The following is a 20,743-nucleotide window of genomic DNA, read 5'->3' on the forward strand; positions in this document are numbered from 1 at the left end:
GACTCACTTTGCTTTATTATATTTATATTTATTTCACTTGTTTCCTGACTACATAGCAAAGAGAAAAATTATTCTGCTAGTTAGAAGTACAGATAAACAAGATTTCCTAAAGAAATTTAAAATATATTCACTAATATAGAATCAGATATATTTTTTTTTTAAATAATTTTTTAGCAACAGGTAGTATTTATTTTTTCACCATAAGTTTTTATTATTTTATGCGCCATGATAGAAAACTTTTCTCCAAAGCTAAAATTGTTAACATCCTATCTAATATTGATATGAATAAAGATCACAAGAACATATTTAAAATAACATTTCAAGCACAGCTAAGGTACCTTCTCTCTACGATTTAGTGGAAGTCTTTGATCAAGTAGGTGGCTGGCACAAAGTTAAACGTCTTCTTGAATCGATCCAGAAGCACTCCGCTTACAGTTTGCTCCACGGCGGGACGTAGAACCTCGTAGAAATCGCGCCAGTTCTCGTTGAACAGAGTGTGGGCGGTGTCCTCCAGATCCTTGTTGCCGCCAAAGAGATTCTCCAGCTTGATGCGGAACTGCTTGATCTCGCGGAACGAGACCTTAACATTTTGCACATCCGCAAATACAGCCTCCGCAGTGGCCAGTGGTTTGACGGCCATTTCCAGATATATCAGAGCATTTTCTAGATTGAACCATTGTTTAAACAATTCCCAGAAAAACTGTATGATTTCTTACCAGCTTCGAAATAGCCTGTGCCATGACCATTGAGATTAAGGGCCACCACATGTCCTTTGACTTTGTACTCGAAATTGAAACGCAGCTTGGGAACGGTGATCAAAGCCTTGGCCACATAGTGACTTTGGTCCCAGCTAAAGCATTTGTATAGGAAAATTACCAAAAATGCCTATAATATTAAATTTTAGATACCCTCACCCGGCTTCCTTGACGATGGCTTGGCCAGCGCCTGCCACATAGACCTCTTTGAGATCGGCATTTATGGCTACAGCCCTGTTGGCATCCTGCTCGAATTTAACTCTCTTTATGTAGAGGGGGTCGAAGGGTCCCACCGCATTGTTGCCGGGAATGCCATCCTTCCACTGACGGAAGAAAGACTGGAAATTGGCTGCCAGACAGGTATTCAAACTGGGATCGCCCACAATGCAGGGAGTTAAGAATTGGGCTGAAAGTAATGAATTAAAATATTAATTAAATTATTTAAAGATATTGAAAATATATTTTTATTCGACATGCTATAAGATCATTCTTTCTTTATTTTAACTCTTTTAATTATATATTAATTGAATTCTGATTATTGGCTTACGTTTCTCGGCCAGGTACTTAGCCCCTTCGGCTGCCGCCAGAAGGACCGAAAAAAGGCTCAGGAACTTGGCTACTTTTATAAGCATCTCGCTGATTTTATTCCAAAATTTGATGACTAGAAGTGTTTGCTTTGAATGCACTGGCTAAAATGACGATTCTGTCCGGTCTCCGGTAATTTTATTCGAAACGAACTGCTTAAATGTACAACTTTTGAAATCATTTCTTTGTTTTGCTGTTTTATATATATTTAGTTTATTTATTCCTGCTCTGTTTTCGGAACAATTAGTAAGTAAACGAGTTTGTCAGCATTAGACCTGTTGTGGTCGTACAGGGTGCCCAAATCGTTCGAGTCATCTGATACCCTAACCCGAAAATGCCTTAAACTTGACATGTATTACTTAGCCTTTGCCTCGGCGCCGAACCTAAAGTCCCATATGACTGTTCTCTATATATACACATGTCTAGATACATATTCTAGCCGGCGATTGTCTCACTTTCGCTGGAGCTGAACTGGTTCTGCGAGACCATTAAAAATTGTCAGATCACTGTGACGATTGCAAACCGAATGCTGACGGATTTATTGGGTTTAATAGGTCTCCTTTGGGCAAATGTATTTCAATAAATCATAAGCAGTACCTCTGCAAAGTACTTTTGCATAGATCCGTACTTAAGTAAGGAAAAGAAGCCAAACGAATGTTCATATTTATCTGCATGCAACCATGACCAAGGTCTGCGGTTCTTGGGTTAACGAACTCGTGGTTTGGTGTCTACTTGACATTAACGACTACACCGAAAGTAAATGAATTATTTATAAAGCTAAATTTGGTTATTTGGCATACACATTTTTTTCCTCATACGCAAACAAAGAGCTAAAAAAAAGTTTAATTATTTGTTATTGTTAGAGTTCCCAAGTTGTATACCTTTGTCCACCATTTTTGTCAGTGTACAAATATTTTTTATAGCTGTATAAACGAAATAATATTCAAAAACCTCCTTAAGTGTTCAAATAAATTAAATAACCTAATGTAGGTGGACAATTGGAGTTGTTTTGCTTGTGGCTTAGAAGATTATCTATTTTGTTTTTAATTAAATCTTACTCTACTGGTTGTATTGGTAACAAGAGACTATATTTGTTTTTTAAATATTCTTCATGTATATCTTAACACCTATAAAGTATCTTATATCCCACAATACATCTCAAGAAAACTAGCAAAAAATCATCGCCTATTTTCGGCATGTCTTTGACGTAATAACAGCAACCAGTTTTCTTAGCCGAAGCGTTGACTAGGTCAGTATACCAGCATTTAAGTTTTTTATTGCTTTCTTTTCCTTGCCCCGAGTGTGAATTTTGACAGGCCCGGAGAAATGGCCCAGTACGCTGTCAAATTGCTTGTTGTGGTTGCAGATTGTTATTGGGTAGTGCATTTAGCTGAAAACAAGGTGTCTGGCCAGGTAAATGCAATCGATTAGCAGCTGAGGGGGAATTGTCTTGCATAATTGGAATGCCTAGCAAGTGCAGCACTTCCGCACCTTTGCCAATTGGTTCTGTTCTGGATTGTGGTTTTCAGTGATGCTGAAGGTACATTTAGTTCTAAATAATATATCTAGGGGGTTGTTTCTAAAAAATGGTTTTCAATATTTTAAAATTAATATTTGTTTGCACCTCTCTTATGGAGAAATATAATATAGGGGTTCCAAAGAATGGTTCATAGGTTTCTTGTAAAGACATGTTCAAATATACAAGTGATTAATTAAATACATTTAGTCTAACTTATTTGAACTTTTTAATTAATATTAAACAGGACTTTAAAGTATAATTTATCTGTGATGTTTTGTACCTAGATATATTTCCCTTTCGATAAGGTACCTAGTTCTCAGCACTGGTGCTCCTCTGATCTCATTGCGTATGCGTGAGTGGTGCGGTCTGGAAGCATAAATCGCTGGCCAAGAATGCGAGTAGACGACGTTAACAACCTGCCTGGAAATTACCTGTAGAGCTGAGTGAGTGGGTATATCGCTCGTGAGCTGTGCTCGAACTCACGCCCAGCTGGCCGACGACCGACGACCGCTTTCGATTTCTATGCTGCATTCCAAGCCAAGTTGAATCGGTTCTCGGATCGTATCGTAATGGATCGGAATGGGAGTTCGGGTCTGGGGTTCGGTTTCGTTTTCAGATCGCAGCTGATCGCCAGATCCAGAGACTTCGGCCCGACTTCAGCTCGAAGCTTTAGTTTCTGCCATGGTTTTGCGTTCCCCCTCTCGGCCCGCCTTTGCAAAATGTTGGTTGTGGTATAAAAAGCGTTGCACGCCCTGATTTTCTTTTGAGTTTGTCGTTTCGATTCGCAGAGTCTCGAGTGCAAGTGCAGAGCGTATTTTCCATTTTGGCAGTGCATTACCCGACTGAGAGATTGGTGAAAACGGTTCGACATTGATTGGTTGGTTCTAAACGCAGGCAGAAAGATGAAATTGGTAAGATGGCAGCAAGGTCGCCGAAAGGTGAAAGTGTGTGACATCGCAAGAGACTCCCATATTCAAATTGATATGCAAAAGGTGCTTTGCGAATTTGCGCAGTGAATATTTAGAATGCAATTTAGCCAACCGGTTTGATCAGTGTCTATGATAAATAGTAACTTAATTGCTGGTTTATTAGTCAGTCATGTCCTTGAGTGGAATGCTGGCGCAGTGATAATCAGAGCAACTAATTGAGGTACTTAAGCCAAAGTAAAGTTCAGTGGTAATGGCAGCTCTTACAACGCAGTGTTTGAGCTATGCAAATTATTTGGTTGTTGGTTCACAAAGCCTTTGTTTGTTTGCCTTGCAGGCCTTGAGCTCGGTGCTTTTGCTGCTGGCGGCCCACGGTGCGTATGCGCAACATCAGGACTACACCACCCCGGTGCCCATTCTCAAGCAGATCGACAAGCACAACGACGACGGATCCTACACGTATGGCTACGAGGCGGCGGACAAGAGCTTCAAGATCGAGACCAAGTACGCCAACGGGGAGGTCTACGGCAAGTACGGCTATGTGGATGACCAGGGCAAAGTCAGGGAGATTGAGTATGGAGCCAGCAAGCGGGGCTTTGAGCCCGCTGGCAGCCACATCAATGTGCCACCTCCCACGCTGACCAACAGCAATCCCTACCCGCTGGGACCCAACGAACTGGACGATGGCCAGTACCGCGAGGATCCGTCGGTGTACTACAAGGACCAGAAGTTCAATCGCCCCCTCTCGCCAGCCAGCAAGTTCAGCTTGAACGACTTTGGACGTGGCCAGCAGCAGCAGGCCTATGCGCCGCCCCCTCAGCAGCCCGCCCCCCAGAGACCCTACTACAATCCCGCACCCCAGTACTACAATCCCCCTCCCCCGCAGCCCCGCTACTACCAGCCCCCGGCCCAGAACTACTATAATCCCCAGCAGCAACAACCCTATAGAGGTCTGCCCGAGCAACATCATCCCTCGCTGAGGAACCTCAACCTCTACACGGGCTCCTACAGCATCGACTATACGGGCCGGAAGTAGGAGGGACCTTCGGATGGGGGGATCACCTTAGAGTTGGGCCACAGAGTCAGCGACTGAAGTGTCCGAGGACAATGTCAACTTGTTACTGCCAAAAAAATCAGTCACTCCGCACACCCCACATGTATCTATTAATGTACACTGTTTATATATGTTCTTGTACGAGTATGTGTGTAATAAATCGAGTTTCGAGACCTGAAGCGTTTACAGAGAAAACAAAGGTGTTATAATAAGGGTATTGGGTCATAATTATATTTTCCCGTAATTTTAGGAGCACCTTAATAGTAAATTGCTTTGATAAAGGGAGCTTAATTGGGCTCATAAAGTGATTATTGCTAAAATTAAATCATCTCTTATCTTTTCGTTACCCATTGTAATTCAACCAATTATTCTCAGTGCCCAGAAGTATTTCGAATATCTGTTTTGGCATTCAATGTGGCCAACTACCAGGTTCCGCCTCAATTAAGCCGCCCCGCAATCGAAGCTGTAGCAAAATCAAGCCGATTGAAATAAAGGCAAAGAGCCCAGCAAGTGGCCAATAATCGTTAGGCCATTACGTCAACACAGAATGATCGAGCAAAACCAAAAAAAAGCAAAACTATAGCCGATTCAGATAGAAAACCAAAGTGGATTTGCCGTTGACTGGAATTTGGTGCACTTATGCAATGTGCTGGCCCAAACCACTTTCAAATGCACTGCCAGCGACCAGTTGGCCATAAGCCGTAGCCCATAAGCCTGGTCTATGGTCTATGTACTGGGTGCTGGGTGCTGGAAACACTGCCTTTGTCTTTTGGGTGTGTGGCTGCGAGTACTGGCGGGCAGTGGTTGGAGGCTCGGTGGATAATTGGAAGTCACCCGGCGAACAAAAGGCGGACGGAGAGGTTAAGTCACCGAGGTACTTATCTGTTCGTTGGCTTTAATGAGCTTTTAATTATGTAATTTAATTGAATATGGATCAGATTTAATAAGGGTTTTTGATTTAATTAAAAAATGTGATGGGCAGTTTCTTGATAATGCAAGCAGGCATTAGTTACGGAATATTCAAGACTAATTTGAGAAGAATTTTAGTAAAAAATAACTTTTACCCTTTAAAAATAAACTTATTTTAACTCCATTTTGGTAGAAGTTTTCTTATACCTTCTTTCCACTGTGCCTGCTGGCCAAGTCAAAAATGTGAACCGTTTTGCCAGCAGCCCCAACGAAGAATCAAGTCCAGACTGCACCTCCTATAAAGCCGTGCACAAACATACATTGCAAGCTTGGAATTATTTGTATATTTTCAGCATTTATATAATTTTGCAGAGCAAAACTGCGAAACTGGTCTGCAGTTGCTGCTGGTGCTGCTTGGGCGTTGGCATGACTCAAGAATTTCCTGAAAAATCGCTGCTTTGTTAAGGCTGAATTGTGAACAGCTGCTGCATTTACTGCATTTTCAGCAGCAGCTGAGGAGGCACAACGTTCGTAGCATGGGATTGTTATGGTTGCCATTCAAAAATGCGCTGGCGAGCCATAAGTCGAGTCCTTTCAGATACTCCAATTCCTTTTGCACTTCCTGGCAATCGAATTGAATACCTTGTTAGCCTTTGTATCGATTTAAAGAGCTGGAGAAATAAAAATGATTGGCAGAAATCAAGAGAGAAAATATTATTGCAGCATCGTAAAGAATGATTCTTAAGATGACCCTTTACAAATTATTTTTTATACTTTTTATATACATTTTTTTAACATATTTACAAAATTACTAAAATTAAGAAATTCAAATAAGAAAAGTATCTTTACTTTACTCTTAATCTCTTAAGTAAGTATCTTTTAAGAGTATTTCCCATTCGATTGGTATCTTTAGGTTTCTTTTCGCGAACTCTTTCGACCTTGATCGTGCCAGTGCGTCTACGCATGCGCGCAAGTTCAGGTGCACGCCCATTTGCCCCCCAGTCCGCTTCCCACGAGTAGAAACTAGTCTTTAATGGTATGCTTTCAGGGGGAAGGAGGTGAACAAGACAAATAACAACCGCACGCACTTGAGGACTGGAAATCGCCCTGCGTCATGGGCGGCACTTGAAGGAGGTCTAAGAAGCTCAGAAGGGGGTCTCCGGGGGCAGAAGACAACCGTTGGCGGTTTCCTGGTCTGGTATGTGGTGCAGGGGCTAACCAGTTTTGAACCCAAGCGAACTGAACTATCGCCTTCCCGCGGCGGGTTGCATTTCTGCCTTGTCCATGTGGCTTTCAGCACCAACCGAGTGCTACTCGCGGTGTGTCATTAATTCCAACGGAATTACTACGGCAAGGCCACTTCGAGTGGCTGCAAAAAAGTGAAAATAAAGCAGGCGAAGGCGTGGAGTGCAGCTAACACTCTCAAAAGTGACACGTTGCCTGGTTCTGATTCCGTCATAAAAAAACATTCCCCGACATGAAGCATACGCACTGTTGAACCGGAGCCAAAAACATGGCAGTAAATTCTTGAAATACTTTACAGCCGGCTAGCTGGCAAGTATTTTGGGGATTAATGGTTTTTTAAATGATTTATTAATAGTGCTACAAGTTTTATATGACCTTTCTTCATTCTTTCCTTTAAATTTGGCGTGTGTATAAAATCACACACGGTCTTGTTCCCAAGGGACCTTCCTATTTTTTCACCCTAGGAGGGAGGATTGGCATTTTCTGACCAAATTCGCAACACTTCACTTCACTTTGTAGACTCTTTCATTCATTAGCCACATTGTCTGAAGACTTTGCCTCATTTTTTACAATTTATGGGCCTCAGTTTTGATTAATTGTTACTGGATGTGGATGGCCACATCCCAATGGGCCTGGGATAGTTGCCATGGCGTACGGAAGGTCGGGTTTGGAGTAAGAGTGCCACGATTTTGAAAGTAATTTGTTAAATTTATTATTAAATTGTTGCCTGGCTTTTAATGGTAACAAGTGGGTGATTTAATTCGAATGACTGTTGGGTCAGAGAAAAACTTGAAATTGCTGAGGCAACCGAAACTGAATTTTTGGAAGCCGTTGAGTGGAGTTTAAGCTTTTGAAAGCAACATTTAAATAAATATTTTGTTAAAGACTTTAAAAAGAGCTTTCTTTAAGTATTTATAAATAAATTTTTTTTTTTTAAAAATATTGATATACGTATCAGAGATTTTTCATATCAAAGGCAATACCGTTTGCTTATATACCAAAATAAAGAAAACGCAAGTTTATTATGATATTTAAATCCATAAATCTCCAGAATTTAGATAACAAATTAATTAATTTCCCAAATACATTAAAACATGTATGATCTTATAATATTATAATTACAATATTTCTTTAATATATGGTAATTCTGGCCATTCCTGTGGTCATGGCTAGGAAAAGCTCGCCAAAGCACAGAGAGAACTCCCGTGGAGACTCTATCTCAAGCTCGGCCAAGCTCTGCAGCCTCTCTCCACAGGTATCTCTATATCTTTTTCTCCAGAGAAACACTCAGCTGCTCTCCGTCCTTTCGTTGGTGAAGTTTTGTGGTGCTGTGGCCGTTGGAGTGGCTCGGTGGTTCAGTGGATCATTGGTGCCACGCGGTGGGGGATGAGGGGATGGGAGAGGTAAAAAGGTTTTCCGCGACCGGTATATAAAGCGAAATACAACAACCTGGGCGGCTCAGTTGCCGTCGGTCCCAAGTTAATAATACTCCACACGATCTCCACCGAAGTCGGTCCGAAGATTTGGCCGATTTGCCCGAGATAGTCACCCGGTTCATTAGGGGATTTGGAATTGGATTCGGATTCGGAATCGAAATTGAAAGTGCTTTGTTGTCTTCGACACTCGATATACTACAACTGGGTGTTGCCAGCGAAGGCCTTTTGCGATTGCATTCAGGGTTTAATCGATTCGAAATAGCTGGCCCCACAAAAGCCAATCAGCGGATACAATTCAACAACATGAAAGTGGTATGTGAGTGGGCGGTTATATAGATATGTCGGTGGGTGGTTGGGTTGGTAAATACCAAAGGTCGTTCGACAATCTAAATGCGTGGCTGTTCGAATGGGGGTGTATTACCTCAGGATCCCTAGATCCATGAAATAGGAGAGCCGGAGGAGGCGTTACTGGATCTTGCGTCATCGCCATTGCGGCGACTGTTGTGCAAATATCGCATAATTTGCTATGCAAATCGAGCCAACCGTTAATTTGCTCCCAGCCCCGATTGCCTCGCAATTGTTCAGCTTGGCTACAAGCGACATTTTCCAGCTCCAGTCTCCCTCCTCCAGTTCCACTAGCCAGCCCCACTTGGCACCCAATTTGGTAACTGGATTTTGACATAATTTATGAACGACGCAGCTTCTTGAGAAAAAAGTGTATGAAAAATAAATAAATAGTTGCAGGAACTTCAATCAGCACTCGTTGCACTAACAAGCTGCCTTCAGCCGCATAGTTTTCGCGAAAATATCAAAGGCAAACTCTGGCTCAGTTCACACGCGGCAGTCAGCTTTTTGGTCAGTTTCTGGCTGGTTTTCGCTGCACTGGGTCCCCCGAGCATGTCGTGGCCTGGATGTATCTCCATCGCTGCCTGTATCTGTATCTGTATCTGCGCCTGTATCTAGCTACCTGTCCGTCCACCTGTCCGCGCCAAGGCTGCGGCACATGGAGCCTAGATAGTGAAAGGTTTCGGCATGCGGAATGGCCAGAAAAAACCCATGGTCCGAAATGCCAAAAAGGAGTAGAGCCAAATAAACCGGAGACCAATTCTGGTCATCGTAGCTTGTTTGCGCTGTTGTCAGGCTGGATGATGACTCCCTCCACCAAACAATGGTTCTAGAGGGCTTTTGTTTCGAAGCAATTGGACTATGAAAGCTTAGGGTTGTTGTACTAACTGGGCTATGAGGCAGGAAGTAAAAGACATCCCTTCCAAGAGTATTAATATTTGAGTTCTTGCTTAATGCCAAGAAAATTTACCAAACAAATATTTCAATTTATAAAATTTTCCACTAGCATAATCTTTTGATTGCTTTGAAAGGTCATGGTGAGCCAGAATAAACTCATAAAATAATGAGTATTAGACGAAATTCAAGCAGGTGCCATATGATTATAAAATAAAGCTGTGGAAAATTTATAATATTTTATTAAGCAAACTGTAATTTACTAATTTGAAGACCTAACAAAAAGTATATATACATACATGGATAGCTCCAGATTTTTGTTATAAAATCCACCTTAGCTTCCCCTTTGATTCAGTAATTTTCCGGCAAATTTCTTTGGCATTTGCACGCCGCGAATGCATCTGATCGCTGCCGCAGTTGCAGTGGCAGTTGCCTTTGCATACTTGCAACACATTTCGGCAAGTGTGGGAACTTTTTCCCAGCTTCCCATACATAATTTGTGTGTGCCTGCCTCTTTTGGGTTTTCCTCTCCCCGAATTTGCTGCCGGATTACCCAATCGCAGCTGCGATGTGTGCGCAGTGTGGGAGTCACGGGGCTGGCCAACGATAATTGGCATTACCCGGCATCTTAGTACCCGGTAGCATTTCTCCACGCCATACCATACCATACCATTCCGAACCATGCTGGGCATTCAATTAATCCCATCCAGGTCCATCCAGCTGAGCAGCCATATCGCGTGTCACTGGGCTGGGGGTTTCAGCTGGGCTCGGCCTTTATGCAACTTCCCAGTGGGATCTGCACTTCGGGAAACAACAGCTTAAAGTACACATGATTTTTGGAATGTAACTATGAGTTAGGTGAGGTAGAAGGTTTATACCCTACGTTTCTTATCTGAGTGACTGCGAATTCGGTTTAATTTAGATTAATATCAATTTAATAGGCTTTAAATTAGCGGGTAATTCACCCAATAAAAAACATTTTTCTTAAAAAAACAAAGTCCCTTGACTTCTAGTCAATAACGAAAAATACCTATATCACCATCTATTACATTTTAAAAACTAAAAAGTTCTTATTAAGAATGTTTGGGTCTAGAAAAAAATGTAAATGCTTTGCTTAATCATTCTTAAAATTACTTCTATATTATTTATATTCCTTTTTTTTATTTCCTATCAATTATTTTTTATTTTTTGTTATCAAAGTAAAATAGTTTTAGTTAAAAGTAAGCATTTTTTTGAGTGTGAGTAACTGAATCCGGGCTATCGGTTCCTGCTTGGCATTGAGGGTGTCATTGGCCGGCGGAAAAGTGAAAGGCAGCCTGACTTAAGACTTTTGTAGACATCGTCGCCGTCTGGCATTCTTGGCACCACTCAGACACCGATGCACTGTCAAGGTGTTCCGCTGGCCCGAGGGGAGGTGGAAGCCCAGCCTTTCTGATGGACAGGGTGCAATTAGCTAACCGGTTGCCATTTCACTAGGCAGATTTATTCCCATTGTCGTATACTTGACTATAAGATGATTGGTGTCTCTTACAGATGCAACGCGTGTTCTTTGTGGGCTGCCTCCTAGTGGGAGTGGGCATGGTGAGGTCACAGGACTATCAGGATTACCAGGAGAACACACCAAGGACGGCGCCCCTTCGCCTGCGAGCAAATGCCGCTCCTGCCCGTGCGGAAGCTCCTCGAGCTGATCCCGTGGCCATCCTCAAGCAGATTAACAAGTGAGTGATTTATTATGTAACTTGTCTTTAAACATGTATTTCTATTAAAACTTAAATTTAATATTATTTCTTAAACAAGTTATTAATCAAATAATAATCGTTCTCCCCTTTCAGGCACAATGAAGACGGCTCCTACACCTATGGCTACGAGGGTGCCGATGGATCCTTCAAGATCGAGACCAAGCTGGCCACCGGCGAAGTCAAGGGCAAGTACGGATATGTGGACGAAACTGGAAAGGTGAGGGTGGTCGAGTACGGAGCCAACAAGTACGGTTTCCAGCCCTCCGGAGAGGGCATCACAGTGGCGCCACCCACGCTGGTCGATGAGACAGCCAAGGAGGAACCAGACTACGCTGATGAGCCGGTGCCCCAGCGTCCCCAGAAGCCATATGTAAGTTGGGAGATCCTTTTTTAAATAATTAATGTGGTATAATTAACATTTTCCTAGCGTGTTCAGCGACCCCAGCCACGCCCACAGCCACGCCCGCAACCGCAGCCCCAGCCTCAGCCGCAGTATGTGCAATACGAGGAGGAGGAGGAGCCACCACGTCGGGTCCAGTATGCTCCATCGCCTCAGCCGCAGCATCAACCCCTGCCGCAGCCCCAGCCGCACCACCAGCCTTCGGTGGGTCCGGCACCACCTAGACTCCAAGTTCCCGGCGCCCAGCGCACCACCGATGTGCTGTACTCACCACTCCAGCGTCCAGCTCGTCCTGAACCAGACTACTCCCAATCCCAGAGCTTCGGCGAAGGACCCTCGAACGTGCGGATTTCCCGGCCCGTCTACGCCCTGCCACCCGCCTCTCCGGCTCCTAGCAGTGCCCGTGCCCAGGGATTCCTGGCTCCCGCTTCCGGAGGTCGTCCGCTGCTGGAACCCGTGGGCTTCGGCCAGGCCCAGCAGCCCATCGCTCGTCCTGTCCAGCAGCAGCCGAGCTACCAGCCACAGCCGCAACCACAGTCCCGCAGTGGTGGTGGTGCAGGTGGCTCCGGATTGCTGGACCAGTTAGCCCGGGATTATGCCTTACCCCAGGGTAACGCCCAGCCTCTGCACGACATCACCTTCGGGTACTACTGAGGTGGTCGGGGCTTTGGAGGTGGTCACCCAGCAGTCCCCTTTCTCCTGATTAACCCAGAGATTCCTTGCTTCTAGGTCCTAATCGCAAATGCGTGCCCTGTCCCTGAGATTTTCTAAGCGATAATAAAAATTCCCTATTAATAAATTAAATGATTTTTTAACGTGATATAATTAATATGATTTCTGATAAAAGGTTTTACTCAAACTTGGGGATACTCTTGTTTGTCTATTTTTGTAGCCTACTTTTCGGCATCAAATATAAATAAATTAAATTTTGCATAAAGTATCGAATGGTATCACAATTGTTATTTTCTTGAACAACAAATATTTCTGTCAGCTTGTACTTTAATCTTAAAAAGATAATTTTAATTTAAAATCAACCAAATAATTTAGTATCTATCTACATTTTTAAAATCTCCATTTACATGAACTTTACACAGGCTTACCCATATTTTAAAGCCTACTTTTAGGCACTGAAGGTACAAAAATATAAACAAACCCCCCAGATAAGCAGTAAAACCCTCAGTTTGTATTCAACGATTTATTTAATTTAAATACTTAAACGTAAGATGGGAAAGTTTAATCACTGCTAACTGCAGTTCTCGTGAGGCTCCCAACACGGGGGGTTCTTCGGATCGGAAATGTTTATAGAATGAGAGGGAGAGACAGCAGATAGGTTCGGAATAGGCAGGAACGGTTTGACTAACTCTAGGATACGTGGAGATGGACGATTGGGGCGTGGTCCACAGCTTCCTCATCGTAATCATCCTCTACTGATGGTAGACTGCAAAGAGATCGGTGAGAGGTGAGAAAGGGGTTCCCGACTCTATGTGGGTGGTGCAACAGCGCAGGAAAGTGGGAGTGCGAGAGGATATACTAGATGGTGATTGGTGGTGCTGGGGTTCGATTTTCATAGCATGCTGTGCTTAGGTTTTCGGATGCAATTTCTGGGGCCTGCTTTATTGCCAGCCTTTGCGTGGATGCTCAATAAATTAATAATTACGATTAACGATTGCGATAACGACATAACATAAATAAGTTATAGGTAAATGCTGGACATGACTTAGAGGGCTATAAGCTAAGGACTACAGGCGATCTCCCGCTAGACCTCCAGCAGCCGGTTGAACATCAGTGGATCCTGTATCTCGTAGTCCTGCGGCCGGAAGACGCGCTTCCCCTGCTTTCCACTAGACGCCACCTGGCGGCGCACCTTGTAGCCACCGCTGTGTCCTTGGTGGTACGACGATGGTGATGCGCTGTACACATACTTGGACTTCTGCACCACGGGCGGTAGGTACTGGAAGTGTGGCGACTGCTTGTGCACCTGCTTCTCGATGGAGTAGACGGGCCCACTGCCATGGCCATTACCCTTCCTCTTGGCCACCTCCAGGGCGGCTATGATGGGCGACAGATCCTTGAGGGCCGTACTCTTCGAGGCATGATAGTTCTCCACCCGGTAGTCCCCGGCCACTGGCGGCGGTGGCGGTGGTGGTGGTGCAGCTGCTCCGGGTGGTGGATAATCATAGCCCTCATTGGGATGCTTCTGAATGTAGAGCTCCTCGGCGGATGGTCTCTTGGCCATTTGGTGGTACACATCCGCTGGATTCTTAGAGGCCGGATTGTAGGCAGCCGTTATGGATTCCGTGTGCGAAAGGGACTCCAAGGTGCCCAGGTTGTTGGGCAGTGGTATGCCGTAGCTATTGTACACCTCGGCCTGTTCCAAGCCCGTTCCCGTGGGCACGCCTGTGTCCAAAGCCACCGTTTTGGAGGCCGTGTACTCCGTCTTTCCATTGGGCAGCAGGCTGAGGATCTCCTGGAGCTGCAGAGCCGCCTTTCGAGCTTCCTCATCCGACAACTTGGTGTGGCGTCCGTAGATGTTAAAGTCATTGCTATTTGCACTTGTTGCTGCCGTTTTGTGGTTGATGTTTGAGTGGGTGGGTGGTGTGGGTGGTTGTTTTTTGTGGTGATGTAGTGGTTGTCATGTTGTTGTTGTCGAGGTGTGTATGCAATGAGTGAGATTTCATTAGATTTACCAAAATAAATATTTGTGTTTTAATGTTTGGGTATTTACACTTGGTCGGGTCTGTTTATGTAAGAGTTTTGTGGGTAGACAGGCAAAATGTATCTTCCATTTTTAACAATTAAAATTAATTTAATAAATATTAAAAACTTTAAAATATCATGTATCAAATATAAGGAAAATACATTTTCTCTGTTAAGTGTACTTTATGTGTTAGATGACTTTGCTTCAATATTTTTATACAAAATGATGGGTTTACTTTACACATTTTGTACATTCTTGGGCTGCCTTCGGGATGATTCTGATGGTGATCACAGATGAATTCCGTTTTTAGTTTGGGTTAGCTGTATGAGGAGAGTCGGCAGACCGTGCTTAATCGAAGGCCTTTCGCTGGACTCTTTAATGGCCCACTGGCCAAATGCGTATGCGCAATTTTATCAAGTATGCGACATGTGGCCACTGCAAATGGCGCCATTAATATCTGTACATTTCGCTTAGGCTCTACTCGTTGTTAACGGATACATACGTGTGACGTGATAATTTATTAAAACATGTTCAGATGTCTCTATGTACAATGAATCGATTAATGTTCGCTTGCGCAATGGGTTTTAAAAAATCGAATAAACTTAGTCTAGGAAATGTGTCATTGGAACAAGTTATAAAGGGGCCTGCCCGCACGTTAATGGTCGGATGGGGAGAGATTTCGACGGGTAGTGTTGATTTTCACAGAGTTTACAATGTCTCTCTGGGATTTCAGCCTCGTCTTCGCGAGTTATGAGCAAGTGATGATGGGGCTTTCACTTTCTTCTCGTTGTTCGCTACGTGCGGAAATGAGATGAAAAAAGGTCGGTGTGAGCGGGGCTGTGGGTATGCAAATGAAGTTGAGTGATTTGCGATTGCAAGCCAACGCCTGTCATTGTCATCTCGAGGATACTCGCTGGGAAACTTTTCAATTACATATTTACATTTGCAATATTTAGGGACTTTGACACAAAAACCCTAAATCTAACCTTTCTGGTACTTGATATTTTCTAATTATTTTAAATATGCCAAAAACCTTTTGCTTTTCAATCTAAATACTATGTAAAATATATGAGAGAATATTTACATATACTTATAAGTAGGAGGTAAAAAAAACATCCTTGGAGATTAAATATACTTTTGTAGGTTGGACCTATTGGGTCAGAAGTTTTATATAGATTTTTGGTTTCCAAAGATTTGCTTTTTTTCTTTTCGTAACATATTCACGTATTTATAGAACTGTGGAATATAATACATGTAATAAAGCATAAATATCATTTTAGAATAACCCATCACCCAAGTTAGTAAAGCATGTATGTACAGTGGGGATTATTTACATATGACCAAGCCCCGTGGCATCTGTATCTTTCCAGACCCGGTAGCTACGCACCATCTTGTCCGTAGGCCGATGGCAGGTAGTTGCTGGGCGGCGACTCGAAGGCCGCCGGGTGGCTGACGCTGAAGGGCGCTCCGCCGCTGTAGCTGGCCCCGCCCACCGGCGGCAGGTACTGGTGGGTGGCGCTGCTGTAGGACGGCGGCTTCGAGGGGGGTCCGTAGCTGGCGTGCCCGGTGGGTATCTCGTACGTGGTGATCGCTGCAACGAGACCAATGCGGAGGCATTCGGTAAATATGGATCGCAGTTGCAGACGACGGAGCAGACGGAACGGGTTGCTGGCGAAAACGAAAGTTGCCGGCCAGGTTCATTGCACGCCGCATGCTCCGATTTGGCCATTGGATCTGCTGCTAAATCGGAGCCGCTGGCCGGGAGTTGCCTCTTCCGTTTTGGCCAGGTGCGGCCGTGTTGGTTATTAGGCGGCTTAATTGTCATGCATCTAGTTCAGCAACTGCGTTACGTAAGCGAAAGACAATATGTTTTGATTTCACGGCCCAGTGGGCAATGGCATATGCATTGTGATAAAAATAATAGTCCCGCGACCTAGTCCAATTTCTTGGAAGGAGAGTGTATTTCATCGAAATATATCTTCGCTAGGTATTTATAAGAAAATTATTTTAAATTATTTGAGGGGAACCTTCATATGAAATGTAAAGTTGGAAGATATATTTGATATGTATCGCTGAATTTTAATTTAGACCAACTGCATTATTTAAACTTGATCTAGATTTTTAATGGGTTATATAAATTTGCATAATTGGAATATATGTCTTACTGATTAATACTTTGAGCAGCTGTTGAATGAATATGGATTAAGTTTAATTATATATCTTAAAACATGAAAAAGTTTAAATATCATTTGTTAATGTTGTATTTTCTTCTTTCTGCTAACCTAATCTTTTAACCGCCTAACAATGCTTTTTTCTCTACGTGTACTTACTCTCGTGGTGCAGGACGGGTCCCGGAGCGGAGACGGTCTTGTGACCGCTGCTGCCGCCGGAGGAGGCGCCGGACAAGGAGGTCAGCTTGGCAAACAGGCCGCCGCCGCCGGAGGAGTGACTAGTGGCGTAGGTGTGCGAGTTGATGTGCGCCGAGTTGATGATGGACTTGCCCACGTCGGTGACCTTGTCGCCGCCGGCGGCCACCAGGTTGCCGCCCGCACTCAACGCGTAGCCGCTGCCCTTGATCAGCTGACCCTTGAGTGCGGTGACCCCGCCGGTGATGGCCTTGACCGCCTGGAAGATGGTGTTCAGCACGGACTTCTTGAAGGACCAGGGGTCGTAGTCCACCGAGTTGCCCTGGAAGTGGAGGGGAGATATTAATTGCTGCACAATCAGCTCGTGAAAATGCGGCTCTCAACTTACATGGACAACAATCTCGTGGGACTTGTAGCCCTCCCCGCCCCCGCTGCTTCCGCCGGAACTGCCGGAGGCGATCGAGGCGGAGGCCTGGCCAATTCCGGACAGCAGGCCCGATTTCAGGTGCGCCACATAGTCGAAGCTGCCGGATCGCTTTTGCACCTGGGATTCCTTCACGCTCTCGCCCGGTTCACTGTCCAGGTCTGTGTCCTCCAGTGAGAGGGATTTGTCGGTGGCAGGCAGAGAGTGGCACATCAGGGGCAGGGCGGCCACCAGCAGCAGGCTCAGTCTGAAGACCTAATTTGGTTAATCATTATTTAATAAATTGTCTTACTGGAAAACCTATTTAAAAATCATGCGAAAATGGATCACCTATCTCCAACAAATGACTGTAAATTGCGCAATACTTTTATGAATCTCTTCGAAATTTACGTGACAGCTCCAACAATGGCCCCAGACAACGAGGAAAATTCAATTGCCGAAATGTGTGGCTGCGGTGGTTGCACCATCGTTGCTTTTTTGTTGCCGGTTTTGCCCGCTTGCCACATCTGTGCACTCATTTGTCAACTGTCGCACACACACGCATCCATGTGCAATCATAATCTGCCACTTACCGAAGATACAAATGCCACTCGTAATCCTCGCTCTGCAGATATGCAAACCCACCGAAACCCCCATCCCAACCCCCCTTATAACTTGGTCTACAGTTGAGTGATCTTGGTCTTATTGGAGGAGGTGGATTGGGGGTATGGTCATAGCCAATTTGGCCAGGGGGGTTAAGTCACTGCTTTGGCTGGCGGCGTTCGCAGAGGTTTCATGCTCCATCAAACTGTCAATATGCTAATTGATATTTAGGCTAATGCTTTAAGGAATCTGTTTAGGTTGGCGGCGCTATTAAGACGTAATTGAAAACGATGGGAAAATTTATTAAAGCAACTAGTGGCACATTTTATCACTTCCTTTTAATCCTAAAATAACTTCTGTAACTTATTGTCTCCATAAAAAAAATTATTTTAAGTGCTGAGCTACTATTCACCTAAAAAAGACGTAAGAAAATAAATATTGGTTTGAAAACGTCACAGAACTAATAACTGAAATTAAATCATTTTTTTTTGTGTTTCTTCGATATGATTTTCTTCACAAACTCGCTTTTCATAGCCTAACACCACAAAATCTTATTAAATCTGCGATGTCTGTCAAATACCTCCACGATTTTGTTTAACACCATAATGGTTCGTGATCTACAGCCATTTCCTCCTGTTGAACAATCATGAAGAGTTAAAACTGAGTTACATTTCTGAGAAATGATAGGAAACATTGATTTGAGCAATCCACTTACTCCAAAATAATGTGAAATATTATCTTGAAGTCAAAGCCGAATCAGGTCATCGAATCGGTTGCGGAATGACCAATAATTGATATTGATACTTTTGACAAATGCGTTTTAAATTAGTTTTTATTTGGGTTAAAGTGGAACCGCCTCGAAAAATAATTATTAAATTGGCAGCCTTTCTCCCCGCGATGGCGCAACCTCGATAATGACTGGCCAAATACGCTGGAATTTCTTAGCCCTGGTCCCAAACAATTGACCCATTGCAATCTGCATACAAATGCACTAATTAATCAAAATAAATATTGTTCTTCGGTTTGGCATTGCATAAGCATAATAAAAATAATTGAAAGTTAATGGCAGAAACTATTATTATTTATGGTCCAACTGGGTAATTAACAAAATGCAATTTCAGTGCGAAATTCGCTTGAATTCGCTGGCATATTGAACTATTGGCCAATATTTGCCAACCCTCTTCTCTTTGATTGGTTTTTTCGTTGTTTTCGTTGGTTTCCTTTTTGAATTTTTTGTGTTTACTCATTGTTATGGCCAATATTTTGTCTGGCCCGAGAGTGAAAGTGTTGTATTTGCCGGCTTTGTGGCTCTCACACGGAGTATAGCTCTCTTTTTCCGTGTTCACAAGCAATTAGCATATTTAATATTATTTAATGTGCAGTGAGCAGAAGGCCTACATTGATATACATATGTATTTTTAAAAATTTTTTTTATATAAATTGCTAGCTGGTAAATTAATTGCGGTAGGTTCAGTTTACGGACGCGTTTATTGTATCTACGTGTGCCTCGTCTTCGTTTTCGGTTTGGCTCAGCTACACCTGGGCCCTATTCAAATTTCTTAACGATTTTCGAAAGCAACCCGCTGACGGGTAGAAGCCAGCAGGTCTGACATAATAATTATGCACGACATTTACCTTCACACTCGGTCAAATGGTCGGCGCTTCTTGGCACTCATGACATAAGGTTCCGAGTGAATGAAGGTCTGCGGGAAGATGACCAGCTTTTCGAGTGCGCTGAAGCATCGATTGGGATTTTTGGGTTATCCACTGGGGTTGCGTAACGAAAGCATCTCTATAAGTCACGCAGCGCGGCCGGGAGCTTAGCTAATAAAGTCAGCCATGTGTGGCCAACTTAAAACGGGTTTCGCTGCAGAATGCCTTGCACTTGAACTTGTTTGCCAAAGAAATTGCATAAACGAGATATGGAGATGTGGGTGGGGGGGAGTATCTGTATCTCCCAGATAGGCTAGCTCAATTAGTCCAGTGTGCGAGGCAACTTTCACTGCAGTATCCTTTGACTCACCTTCATTTCGCTCGGCTGTTTCACTCAAATTGGGCCTTGGATTAGCTGGGGCGGCTAATCGAGTTCAAAATTCACTTTTACCGATGACGTCCTCGGTTGGGTTTTATTATAATGTAACGCTGCCTCTCTTCACACCAGCTTTCTTCACTTGGCCAGCTGCAATTGGCACTTGGCCGCACTTTTTCGACTTCGATTTCGAACCGTTTCGCCTCACGTTTGTTTTGTCATCGGCATTCGTTTCAGCGGTTTGGAGCGGGCGCACACAAAAATTTCACTCTCGACTTTCTTTCACCGATTCGAGTCGCCCGATCTGGCGGATTGTATCTGCTGCGGCTATGTATCTCGGCAACGTCTGCGCTCGAACTGTGCTCGAAAGGCGACGCGTGCGCCTTATTTAAAGAAATCACCGGAGAGCCGAGGCGCCACTGCATTTTGAGTGCTTTTGGGGGTCTTTTTGGCACGCTCTTAGTCGTGGGGCTAAGAGTGCTGCCCTCTCTTTCCCGCTCTTTCTGTGTGTTACAATTTATTTGATATTTTTTTCGGCACTTCCATGACAGCCTCTTGGCCATAAACGAGTGTCTGGGGTTCAATGCGTTTCGAGTGGCATCGACAGCGGCAGCGGGAGCGGCATCGACTTTGGGCAACATGTGGCAATCTGAAAACTGCAATGCGGCTCATTAAGTTCGGTGGCCCAAACGTGTTCGACTGCTGAAAAAATAAAAACTGCACCGTTGACTTCGTTTTCTGACATGGCCCAATCAAAAGACTGAGGCAACGAACTTGAAATGGAGTGATCGCTGAGAGGATCGCTAATGGAAAAGTCGGCACCGAAAGAAGTGAAGC

At 44.0% G+C, this 20,743-nt stretch overlaps 4 protein-coding genes across 6 annotated transcripts; 2 read left to right on the forward strand and 2 right to left on the reverse strand.

Moving 5' to 3' along the window:
* Positions 1–169: 169 nt before the first annotated feature.
* On the reverse strand, positions 170–1,467 carry LOC108025185 (circadian clock-controlled protein daywake). The gene is made up of 4 exons (XM_017095493.3): positions 1,303–1,467; positions 915–1,161; positions 717–850; positions 170–663 (listed from the first exon to the last, which is right to left on the reverse strand). Exons 1-4 carry the CDS (start codon positions 1,385–1,387, stop codon positions 353–355), a joined length of 777 nt encoding a protein of 258 aa, XP_016950982.1. The 5' UTR covers positions 1,388–1,467; the 3' UTR covers positions 170–352.
* A 2,150-nt stretch (positions 1,468–3,617) lies between these two features.
* LOC108025073 (uncharacterized) lies at positions 3,618–5,018 on the forward strand. The gene is made up of 2 exons (XM_017095331.3): positions 3,618–3,770; positions 4,123–5,018. Exons 1-2 carry the CDS (start codon positions 3,762–3,764, stop codon positions 4,819–4,821), a joined length of 708 nt encoding a protein of 235 aa, XP_016950820.1. The 5' UTR covers positions 3,618–3,761; the 3' UTR covers positions 4,822–5,018.
* Positions 5,019–8,465: 3,447 nt separating this feature from the next.
* Positions 8,466–12,611, forward strand: LOC108025087 (tyrosine-protein phosphatase non-receptor type 23). 2 transcript variants are annotated; one of them, XM_017095347.2, is made up of 4 exons: positions 8,466–8,741; positions 11,202–11,386; positions 11,501–11,777; positions 11,835–12,611. In XM_017095347.2, exons 1-4 carry the CDS (start codon positions 8,733–8,735, stop codon positions 12,459–12,461), a joined length of 1,098 nt encoding a protein of 365 aa, XP_016950836.1. In that variant the 5' UTR covers positions 8,466–8,732; the 3' UTR covers positions 12,462–12,611. The 2 variants fall into 2 exon arrangements, with proteins under 2 accessions (XP_016950836.1, XP_016950837.1); XM_017095348.2 differs by having other exon boundaries at positions 11,844–12,611.
* Positions 12,612–12,983: 372 nt separating this feature from the next.
* LOC108025540 (uncharacterized) lies at positions 12,984–20,252 on the reverse strand. 2 transcript variants are annotated; one of them, XM_017096070.3, is made up of 5 exons: positions 19,901–20,252; positions 17,260–17,550; positions 16,836–17,193; positions 15,893–16,096; positions 12,984–13,245 (listed from the first exon to the last, which is right to left on the reverse strand). In XM_017096070.3, exons 1-5 carry the CDS (start codon positions 19,904–19,906, stop codon positions 13,232–13,234), a joined length of 873 nt encoding a protein of 290 aa, XP_016951559.1. In that variant the 5' UTR covers positions 19,907–20,252; the 3' UTR covers positions 12,984–13,231. The 2 variants fall into 2 exon arrangements, with proteins under 2 accessions (XP_016951559.1, XP_016951557.1); XM_017096068.3 differs by having other exon boundaries at positions 12,984–14,366.
* Positions 20,253–20,743: the final 491 nt, after the last annotated feature.

This window comes from Drosophila biarmipes, chromosome 3R, assembly GCF_025231255.1.
Source record: "Drosophila biarmipes strain raj3 chromosome 3R, RU_DBia_V1.1, whole genome shotgun sequence".
NCBI classification, from domain to species: domain Eukaryota; kingdom Metazoa; phylum Arthropoda; class Insecta; order Diptera; family Drosophilidae; genus Drosophila; species Drosophila biarmipes.

Coding starts and splice junctions, on each gene's coding strand:
- LOC108025185 (XM_017095493.3), bottom strand. CDS start 1,387: ATGCTTATAAAAGTAGCCAAGTTCCTGAGCCTTTTTTCGGTCCTTCTG. Junction 1,162..1,302: donor TAAGTACCTGGCCGAGAAAC/GTAAGCCAATAA, acceptor CATTACTTTCAG/CCCAATTCTTAACTCCCTGC. Junction 664..716: donor CACAGGCTATTTCGAAGCTG/GTAAGAAATCAT, acceptor GGTTCAATCTAG/AAAATGCTCTGATATATCTG.
- LOC108025540 (XM_017096068.3), bottom strand. Junction 17,194..17,259: donor CCCACGAGATTGTTGTCCAT/GTAAGTTGAGAG, acceptor CTCCACTTCCAG/GGCAACTCGGTGGACTACGA. Junction 16,097..16,835: donor ACCCGTCCTGCACCACGAGA/GTAAGTACACGT, acceptor GTCTCGTTGCAG/CGATCACCACGTACGAGATA.
- LOC108025087 (XM_017095347.2), top strand. Junction 11,387..11,500: donor ATCCTCAAGCAGATTAACAA/GTGAGTGATTTA, acceptor CTCCCCTTTCAG/GCACAATGAAGACGGCTCCT. Junction 11,778..11,834: donor AGCGTCCCCAGAAGCCATAT/GTAAGTTGGGAG, acceptor ACATTTTCCTAG/CGTGTTCAGCGACCCCAGCC.